The 10373-nt window shown below is 42.4% G+C and overlaps 1 protein-coding gene across 4 annotated transcripts; it reads right to left on the bottom strand.

The window, feature by feature from the left end:
- Positions 1 to 238: 238 nt before the first annotated feature.
- LOC123120017 (AUGMIN subunit 6) lies at positions 239 to 10155 on the bottom strand. Of its 4 annotated transcripts, none has more exons than XM_044540008.1 (13): positions 9823 to 10155; positions 9636 to 9692; positions 9460 to 9554; positions 8409 to 8559; positions 7259 to 7384; positions 7011 to 7170; positions 6829 to 6889; positions 6473 to 6737; positions 4144 to 4269; positions 3831 to 3983; positions 1806 to 2040; positions 1173 to 1619; positions 239 to 901 (listed from the first exon to the last, which is right to left on the bottom strand). In XM_044540008.1, exons 1-13 carry the CDS (start codon positions 10036 to 10038, stop codon positions 861 to 863), a joined length of 2133 nt encoding a protein of 710 aa, XP_044395943.1. In that variant the 5' UTR covers positions 10039 to 10155; the 3' UTR covers positions 239 to 860. The 4 variants fall into 4 exon arrangements, with proteins under 4 accessions (XP_044395943.1, XP_044395941.1, XP_044395942.1 ...); XM_044540006.1 differs by having other exon boundaries at positions 1794 to 2040; positions 9823 to 10154; XM_044540007.1 differs by having other exon boundaries at positions 1794 to 2037; positions 9823 to 10154.
- Between the last annotated feature and the right edge of the window lie 218 nt (positions 10156 to 10373).

The raw sequence follows: 10373 nt of genomic DNA, 5'->3' as shown, positions 1-10373 counted from the left end.
AACCCAACCAATTCACTGTACGGGGAAGAATACAGGCTGGAAACCAAATCCCCATGCGATTGAGCGACACAGATTTCGGGAGCAGATACGCTCGGGCACCGAAAGGGATTTCCGTATGCATAAAACTTATATTGAATCAGTAGTATACGAACTCAAGCAAGTTAACACTGCACTTGGATTTGTAGTATACAAACTCAAGCAAGTAGGCAACACAATAGTTGCGTAACTGCAATGAATATTGTAACATCAACATTACGTCATTTGCATTACCACTAGTATGCACTGTTCAAACCAACTCAACAAGAATACTCATCTTTACAATAAAAAAGTGTGCAAGGAAACAAGCTTCCCAAAATTTGAAGGATAACATATATACACTAACCCTACTACTGTACTGAAAATCACCCTTCTAGTATTAACTAACAGAGTTCCTTCCGAAAGAAAACAAACATTTTATCAATCCGGCACATGCCAATAGCCTCACAGCCCTAAAGACATGGGGGATAACAATTGGGACGCATCAAAACAGCAACTTGAATAAGAGGATATAAAATTACTACAACACAAATACAGATCATGTGTACTAACATAAGATTGGCAACCTTTTACTGGCAGTCGGTACATCCTACTGTCCCATCCCATACCATCTACCCCTTGCCGCCCTTCTCTCCAGATCCAACATAGGATGCACAAGCATCCCTCTCACAAGCTGGTGGCAACTGGCATGCAACTCAACAAGCAACAGAATTCACTCCGTATGTGCCATCCGCACTTGGAAATAAGCCATCAGAACCTCTGGGCTGCAGTTAAGCACTGAAGCTTCAGGGTGGTTAAAGTATTACATGGTGTACACGTGAAGCCTAATGTTCCATCAAAGCTGCATCAGTTTCTGATAATGGTGCTGCAAAACAGACAAGTTATCAGTTGGTGTCAAACAGGAAGTAAAACAGACAAGTGACTTGAAACAGAAAAGGGTGCGGCAAACCCTATCCTTTTCTAGATCAATTCAGACAACACAACTACTCCCTCCGTAAACTATATAAGAGCGTTTAGAATACTAAAATAGTGATCTAAACGCTCTTATATTAGTTTACAGAGGGAGTACTTACAAAGTAGCACTGGTTTAGTTACAGCATACACATAATTACTTTAACAAGTTTGTAAAGACATACCAAGCAAGTCCTCGTACATGTCGGGGAACAAGGAAGACTCCAGCAGAAGTGGCGGGGAGAATACTTGATCAAGAGCATCATCTGTCATAAACGACTGACCACTGACTGGGTAAAAAAAGTTTGCAGCACTGCTTGGATCGTCATGGCCATTCAGTTTACTTGACACAGCTGGGGTTGTATGCATTGGGCTGTCAGGATTGAAGTAAAGATCGCTTGTGCTCTTGGGTAACTTCGACTGTGACGACGATGGACCTATCTTTTGTTTTCTTCGGTTTGCCACGGCACCCACATCCTTCCTTGCAGCACCTGTTGATAGGGGAATGAAGAAGTGCTCCGAACCATCATCACTACTCTTGTCCTGTGGACTCTCCATGTTGCTCAATGGCTTTGATAGAGCAGCTTCACGAACAGAACGTCTGATGTCATGAGCAAAATAACCATCATTTTCTGCAAAGAGAATATAGAGTAGCTAATAATTAAATGAAACAAGACTCATCAAAAGCAGATTATAATCAGCAAAATAACAACATAAAGAAGAAGCATATTTTTACAGTTAGGCATTCCCTACAGTTTTCAGTTAAGAAAGAAGCTGATCTAGCCTATGTATTAAGATATGAATACCATGCATCGAACCATTTGCTTGATCTTTGGCTGAGGGGTGGGTAAGTGCTTTCTCTTCAGGCATAATTTCTTGCCTAGGTTGGTGTGCTAAGGCATTCCGTCTTTGTGTCTGTGCTCCTTTTCCAGAAGAACTTGGAGTCAGACTAAATAGAGGAGGTAGCTTTAGAGCAGGACTACTCCCAGCCTTGCCGATCTGTGTTGAACAGAGCTTAGAAGTCATCTCTGAAACTTCGCCGCTGCTTTCCTGCTTTAAAGTAAATAAGTAATTAGAAAGCATGTGAATAAATAAACAGAGAAAGGTGCAAAAAATGTTTTGCACGCTGAGACTCTAACGTAGAGATTTAATAAAGATGAAATGTACATACCCTCCTAAACTTCCAGGTTGGGCCACATCACCCCCTGAACTCCAAAATACCTGACTTAATCCCCGCAACTTCCAAAAACCAGACAAATCATCCCCTGGTACCCTCGTGAGTGGTTTTGCCTATGTGGAGGTTGTTTTGTTTTGTCAGCAAGGCTTAGCAGAGGCACGTAAAGAAGGCAGGAAACGGCTGAGAGGTTCCTGCCTCCATGCGAGCTCACTGGTCCTCCACTTCCTTGATTTGGTGCAGGGATTTGGGCCGGCGCCGTCATCTCTCTTGGCTCCGGCGAGCGTTGCCGCAACACCCCCTCGCCGTCATCCTCTCTGAGCACTTATGGTGACCTATAGAAGCTCCTGGTGCCTTGGTGAATCCTCCCGACCAACAACCAAAGCCCCTCCCCGATGCCAGCAGATGCGGCCCCATCACCTCGGTTGTTCGCGAACTTGTCCGAGCACGAATTCGAACTCAGGGTGAGCTCCCAGTTCCTTCACTGACTCCTCCCTCTCCCTCCAGCTGTCTCTCTAGCGCCTGCTCCAGTTTCTCATTCCAAACGTCGCCGGCGGCGATCATGGTGCCATCTCCGGTAGCCTTGTGACCCCGGACTGACGCAGGTGAGCTCGTAGCTTTAGCCGCTCCCGTTTGGTGCATGTGACGCATCCACAGGCCCCTGCAACACGTCTTCCGGCGTAGAGCCACCGCTGCCGCAAAGCTTGCTGGAATTGGCACGATGACGGCGTCCTGCAGGCCGGGCCAAAGAGTCGATGACGTAGGGGAAGCCGTCAAGAACGCCACGCCGGATTGCAAGATGAAAATAGCATCGGAGCAGATGGCTGCTGTTGGAGTGAGCTTTGCTCCTAGGAAGAACGCCGTGGGAACGCAGAGGCACAAGACTGCTGCTGCACGCACGCGCCGCAATGATGAGGGCTGGCGGCTCTTGGCGTGCGTCCTCCATCTTATCTGGCAGCATGACGCGGGCATTGGCGCGAACACAGAGGCCTTGATCAACGTATGTGGACATTTTTTGGCTGAGGTGGCTGCCATATCACGTCCCACAGAGGCAAAAACACTAAAAAAAACATCGAGTGGGCTACGGGGTGATTTGTCCGGTTTTTGGAAGTTGGGGGGATTAAGTAAGCCATTTTGAAGTTCAGGGGGTGATGTGGCCGAAACCTGCAAGTTTAGGGTGTTTATAATGTCACTGAAAAGGTGCTATGTGATGATCTGTGAGAAAACAATGGTCCATTTGGTTTGACAAATGCCCCTATGCTAGAATATCTCCTCACTCATTGAGAGGATTGGGGCCATAGTCATGTGACAGCCTCTTGCTATCAACACTTCTGCCCTTCATGAATAGTCAATGCTAGCATGAGTTCACCCCATTGCACCAACCAAAACGCAAGCCTCTTGGATCCTAGGATTCAACGGTGACAAACCAAAATTTTCACCTTTCAGCAATTATATTATTACCAGGATGGAGGTGTTCCTCATAGCAAACAACCCTAATGATATGAAAGAAACTAAATATTCTGGTATGAACACGAGGAATGACAGTAGTACAAAGGAAAAATATACAATCAGAACAGCAGTTGCATTTTTGTCCATATTGAACAAGTTAAACAGGAAATACGATAAATCGTCAAACAGTAGAATCATGCAAATGAGAGCGATTTCGTACTTCTGGTCTTCCAAGCACTGTATTTTGGACAGACAACTGTCTGGAGTTTGTTTGATCCATCAGATTACTAGGTACACTATTAACTTCTTCGGAAAGTTTTGTTATTGACTGCTGCATTGCTGGAATAGCTTCCTTGAGTTGATTAATTAGGCCCTAAAAAAGGAAAAATAATGGCAAATGATTAAACAATCAGTCAAATGCCACATAAATTCGTCCTCGGTAAAATCTGTAAATGAGGTGCATCTTCGCAAGCCATGCTTACAACAGATGAATGGAGAAAAATAGCATAGCTTCTGAAGGATGTTGTTATTACCTGTATACTGACTAAATGCTGGCGATGTTCGGCCAATGTTGCAGTTAATGAGTCGGCATGGCTACTAGTTTCGCTGTCAGATGCACTGCGGAGTAATTCTGGCCCCTCCCCATCATTTGCTTTGGCCTACACCATTAGTTGGTTGTATGTTACTCCCTCCGTTCCGAATGACTTGTCGCAGGTATGGATGTATCTAGATGTATTTTAGTTCTAGATACATCCATTTATGCGACGAGTAATTTGGAACGGAGGGAGTACAAGTTATAACCGAATACATTGGTTCAGAACATGTGATGTGCCTGTACTTCAGGATGTGACAATACCACTATGCAATACCGATCTGTCATCAATACACCACCAATGCAGAAATATGCATGGGTGGTATGTAAGGTTATTTTCATCTTTATAAGGAAAGAAAAACAAATGGGGATTAAATGTCCCTGTTTCTAAATATTGTCCAGTCCACGGACCATTTAATCGTACGTCGTTTGTCTTGTGGTCTATTAAAAATTTAATCATATAATTCTTCATAGGTGGTTATACTTGACCCAAAATAAAATATCAATGATTTAGAGAAAATGATGCATCATCACTATACCGGCATTGCCGGCTAGATTTCACTAACCAAAATGAAATCAAGTCAGAAGGTACAGAACGACCACACAAAACATGAGAGAAACAACGGTCTGAAAGATTGAAACAATTAAGAACTGGAAGAACATTGCAGAAAATTTGAACTAAATATGGCTATTAACATTTTGCAGAAGTTAATAGACCTTGAAGCATGAAAAACAGGGACGTGGCAGGAGCTCTCGATGCTAAATTTTGGTTACCAAAGAATGCTGCTATACTGTATAAAATGGCCATCAAGTGAAATGGACTGCGGCAATTCATGAGTTATCTCCAGGTTAATAGGTGTGTCGCTTAGCATAAAAATGCTACTGCTGCACAAGGGCACGAGCCATAGTGAAACACTGAAACTGAAAAAACCACTAAAGATAAGAGAGGCCAGCATATTAATAGGGACAAAGCAGTTCTTTGCCAGCTCTAGCACTGTAAAATATATTGATAGTTCTGGAGGCACAGTTCTTTGCCAGCTCTAGCACTGTAAAATATATTGATAGTTCTGGAGGCTCAAGACCTTTTGACTATTTGCAGGTTATGCCACAGATGATGTTGTTTGTCTGTACTCCTCAAAATCGATGTGTCTTATAATTCCACAGCTTATTATTGCGCAATAATCCTATAGTGGTTTGTAGCAGATCTAATGGGAGGTTGAACTTTCTCCCAGTCGAATAAATTGAAATGTTGACCCCATTTAGAAAAAGAACATTTGAGCTAAAAATATATATGTGTGGGACATATTCAAATTACTGATGATTACAAACCAATGTTAGCACATAATCTGTGATGCTAAACTTTGTATAGGTGCCAAAATTCTTTTACCGTAGTGACCAAGATAATTGACAACACTTTTTACCCAATATTACACAGAAATAACATGAGCTATAACTTTGTGCCGCTTGATGGAAAACTATAACAGCATTGTGCAGAAAAAAGCTGGTCTAATATATAGGAATAGTTTACTCACAACTCACAGTGCATGACATTTGATGCTTCCATAAGATCAATGAGTTTAAATTAATATTTAATAAAATGACTGCAACATATTAGAATGCAGAGAGAAGAATATCACATGGAAACCAAGTTTCGAAGAAACTTTATGGAAACCACATTTGAAAGTTTCGAAAAAATCTGAAAAAAATACAGGATGTTAAGAGAATGATGTTCTATTCCCAATTTTCCATACGAAATTCCAAGTTCAAACACATTACCATCTACAAGCTATGAAAAGAACAAATTTAGCAATGAATAGTGATGTTTACTGTTCGACCTACTCAATGCTGATTTTAATTTTTTTTTTCATACCTCGTAAATGGTAATGTGTTTGAACTTAGGAATTTCACATGCTAATAGAACATCACACTCTTAACATCCCTTTTTTTACAATTTTTTCAAAACTACAAAACATTATTTCCACAGTTTTCACCGGTTTCCACCAAAACTTGGTTTTCATGTTGTGATATTCTCTCTCTAGAGTGTAAGCTCTGGTAAAACTGGTAGTTCGATCATGCTGCGAGATTAAATAAATTCATGGTTTAAAAAGGTGTGCCTACGCAATTGCAGAACGCCTAGCTGCTAGACTGCTAGGCATGTGCTTAAGCATGCCTAGGTGTGTGCTTAGGCAAGACAGTTGCTAGGCAGATACAAGACTAGGAATTTAACCTGGTGCTTTTTTTAACCCTGCACAAATTAAACAATTGCTTACCAAATGAAGAGATTGTTTATGAATACGCTGCAAAGCATGAGTCCAACGTCGAAGAATTTCAGCTACGTCAACAGTTTGTTGGACACGCCCATTCCTATCATCTAATCTTGGAAGAGCTTCTTCCTTTCCCTGGAATAAAGATATCTGCTCCTGCTTGTCCAAAATTTGAGACGTTTCACCAGCTCGGGCTGATAGTAATTCAGAATGTGGGATGCTTGAACTTGTATCCATTGCTGCTAGCAATTGCGATCCAGATATACGGTACCTAAAAGAACGTATTTTGTGGAGCAAGGTGAGTAGTGATGATTAAGGATATTTGGATCAAAATGTAAAGTTTAACAGAAAGTGTATCACACCTATGCTCACGGTGTGCTATAAGATCTTCAATTGGCCCAGAAGCTAAAACCTCATGCTGGCCTGCAAGGGTATTTCCATTACTATCTAGAAGAAGCTAAAACATTATGCTGTCGTGCATGATATGGATAGTTTGAGCATGCTGGACACACATATTCTGGAAACGATACTTCATTGACTGTACCTTTGCGAGCCAATATCGATTCCCACAAACGTGTTGCCTTAGATACCAAATGTGAATTCTGTCCAGATGAGCTTGAGATACGTTCGTCCCACAGTTCCCCCTCTAGCTTGGCTTTGTTCCTCATATCTTGTAGCTTCTCTAACTCCTGTTGCAGATATGCCTGAAAGCTCCATGCAAACATCATAAGAAATGAAAACAGGACCCAAAACATAACCATCTGAATGGACTGTATAGAAGCTACCCTGTACCTCTTCAGCACATAGACTTCGGAATTCAGCTGTCATTTCATGGGCTAAATTTGACCAGGTTGTCTGCCTTTGAACAGCAATGTTTGCATTTTTAAGAAATTTACGCCTCTCAAGAGCAATCCTTGCCTGTTAGGAATATCACATATGAGCTCGCAGATAAACTCATAAAGAGAAATAAGCCCTGAGATAACCGGGTGTTTTTACTACAAGGACAAACACCAGAGACCAATTTTCCTTAATGGTAGCAAAGGTGGTCCGTGCGTTTGGATAAATTATGCTATCAGGCTCAGTTTGTTGTTGCTGAACTGTGTTGTGATGTGCGTATTTGTTAAGCTACTGCATATAAGAACTCAAAAAGGATCCACTGCTCTTCCTTAGAAGCCAAATAAAATGTACATAAATCAGGTTGACTAATGGTTTTCCTCTCACATTTCATCTTGCATCTTCCACAACGAAAAGAAGAGTACATTTGCAAAATGACCAAGTAAGCGAGCAGCCAAACAATCATAATCCAACAGCAGTTCAACGCATCATGATTATATTATAACAATCCGCCTCAATGCCAAACAGAGCGTATATCTGGATCTAAAAATGGTTTGTGTACCCATCAGTTATTATACAAGCCTACTAGCTTCATTGGGTTTGCATCTTGTACAAGATTCAAATTATTCTGTTCTGTTTATTTCCTAGGTAAGAATATACTTACTGGAGTGGAATCATACTCAAATTCTACAGGCAAGTGAAGTCATCAGGTTTCAACAAAGAAGTTAGCTTGCTAAGGGGTATATTATCTTGTCATGCTCAAGAAAGGAAGAGATACATCTTGCTTCACTAAACTGAATTACTGTGCATAAAGACTAACTTAAGACTGAAGTGGTGAAGCCTGCTGTATCCACGTTATTGGTCTCGCATCAAAAAATCAAACTGTACCTCATGTGAGGTGCCCGAAGTCCCCAGCATTAAATTAAAGTATACCAAACAAAATACTCGCCAGTCTAGAAAAGTTTCGTACTGATAAGAACTTTTAGGACTTCATGTTCCCTTTATAAGTGATTTGCATTTTAGGGTAGAAGGTAGTCCTGAAAGAGGGTCACCATACGATATAACATAAATTAACAGTTCAGAAAATTTAAGAGCAAGCTATCCTTGCCTTTGTTACAGGAAGTAATGCAGCTGCATGAAGATAAGAAACGTCTGTGAGTGCTGCCGGCAGTGGATTTGATGCTACATCAGCCGCAAATGTTCTCCTATGGACTTCCCTCAAGGCATGTACAGAGAGTTGCCACAAAAGCTCAACAAATCTGCATCAGTGTAGGGAGTATAAGCTGTTACAAGGACAATTCTGAAAATATACCAAGTTGTCTGATCAGCTGATTTACAAGCAGTTAGTTTACATCAATGACTATTGGACTTTGTTTTCTAAGAGTGAGAACTGAGTGGCTACATATTGTAGTCACGTTTTTGATATCTTAAAGATCAGCATGTTGTTTTGGCCTTCAGTATGGCACTTGAAACAATACTTGACAAGTTGACCAATGCAATAGAACTTATTAACACCTGTTCCAAATCTATGAAGGAACAATATGGAATCATCAACAGGCACATAAAGTTAAACGCAGTCTAAATTGTGTGCCTACGGGGTATGGTGACATGAGGTGAGGTGCGGCACAATGCCTCAAGCAGTTCACAGCGCAATGTGTTAGGCCTAAACACTCCTGTTTGGTGTGTCAGTGTTTCTCTCCTACTCGCTTTTCATGTGCTTTGTACTTCAGGTGACTTAAGGATCTAGCACATTGAGCGGTGGTGCAACCTTGATTGCATTGCTCAATTCTCATAATACATTGTCTGCTATCTTAGGTGAATAATCAAAGTCGAGAAGCATGTAGAGAACTCATTTCTAGCACAGTAAATACTATAATCGATCCCCTTCTAAATTTTATTTAAAAGGAGCATTAAGCACTAGCATTCACTACCTATCTTCAAATTAGCTGACATAATATTTGAGAGAAACCATGAACTATGGATAGAGACAAGCAAAGCCGCATGATTGCATCCAGTTTCAGCAGACCTTTTCAACTTAGTAACAACGTTTCAATGAATGCAGTTAAGCTACATTGCACATTTGCGCAGCACGACAAGCCGCACAAACAGGACTAGCCGATTTCTAACCGACCAAACTACAGGCATCCATGTGTACTGACCTCGGCCCGCAGCAGGTGGCGAGAGACGAAACCCTGGAGTTGCTCCGTGGCAGCGCTCCCTGCTGCTCCAGCTCGCTGATGATACATTGTACGATCTAACCAAGCAACGAAACCAAAAGTCAAAACAAAGGCTGCTTTCGCGTGCACCCAAGCTAAGCAAATCTGCAAAATCTAACCTTGCGGAACTCCCTGGACTGCGCGGAATCAAAGATCGGCCACACTTTGTCGAAGTCCTGCGCAACGGAGAATCACACTCGGAAATCATATATCTCAAAAGAACCGGAGAAGGAATACCAGCGAACGGGGTAAAATAGCGAAGAGCCGGAGAGGCTGAGGAGGATTTGAGGGCGCGTGCGTGCGTGCCTTGGCGGACTGCGCGGGGCCGCGGAGTGAGGATAGGAGGAAGTAGAGGAGCTGTTCGCCGAGGCGAGGGTTGGAGTGCCGGAAGAGGCCGACGCGAGGAGAGGCCGCGCCGGCGGGGGAGCCGAGGACGACTGGATCGAGGCCGAGGAGGAGGCAGTTGGTATACATGGCGCCCTCCAGCTCCGCCTCCCGCTCCTTCTCCCTATCGGTCGACATGGTCGCCGGTTTCTACTGGGTGGCTGGGTTGGGGCTAGGTTTAGGAGGAGGCGGGCGCCATTGGAGTTGGAGATCTCGCGAGGCGGAGGTGGAGGTGGAAGACAAAAAAAAAGGTAAAATACATGTCCGGTCTAGCATCTCTAGCACACCCCGTGTAATGTCGACGAGTTAATTACATCATAATACATAAACTTGCAATAAGATAACAATATCATACATAATTTTTAAAAACTCATAAAAATAGTACAACAACTTCATAATAACACATACTAGTAGAATGCCCGTGCGTTGCCACGGGCCTTTTAGTTTATTTTATTGTATCCATAAATACAAAT

This window comes from Triticum aestivum, chromosome 5D, assembly GCF_018294505.1.
Source record: "Triticum aestivum cultivar Chinese Spring chromosome 5D, IWGSC CS RefSeq v2.1, whole genome shotgun sequence".
Taxonomy (NCBI): Eukaryota; Viridiplantae; Streptophyta; class Magnoliopsida; order Poales; family Poaceae; genus Triticum; species Triticum aestivum.
The sequence above is the reverse complement of the archived record's forward strand: the minus strand, read 5'-3'. Positions and strand labels throughout refer to the sequence as shown.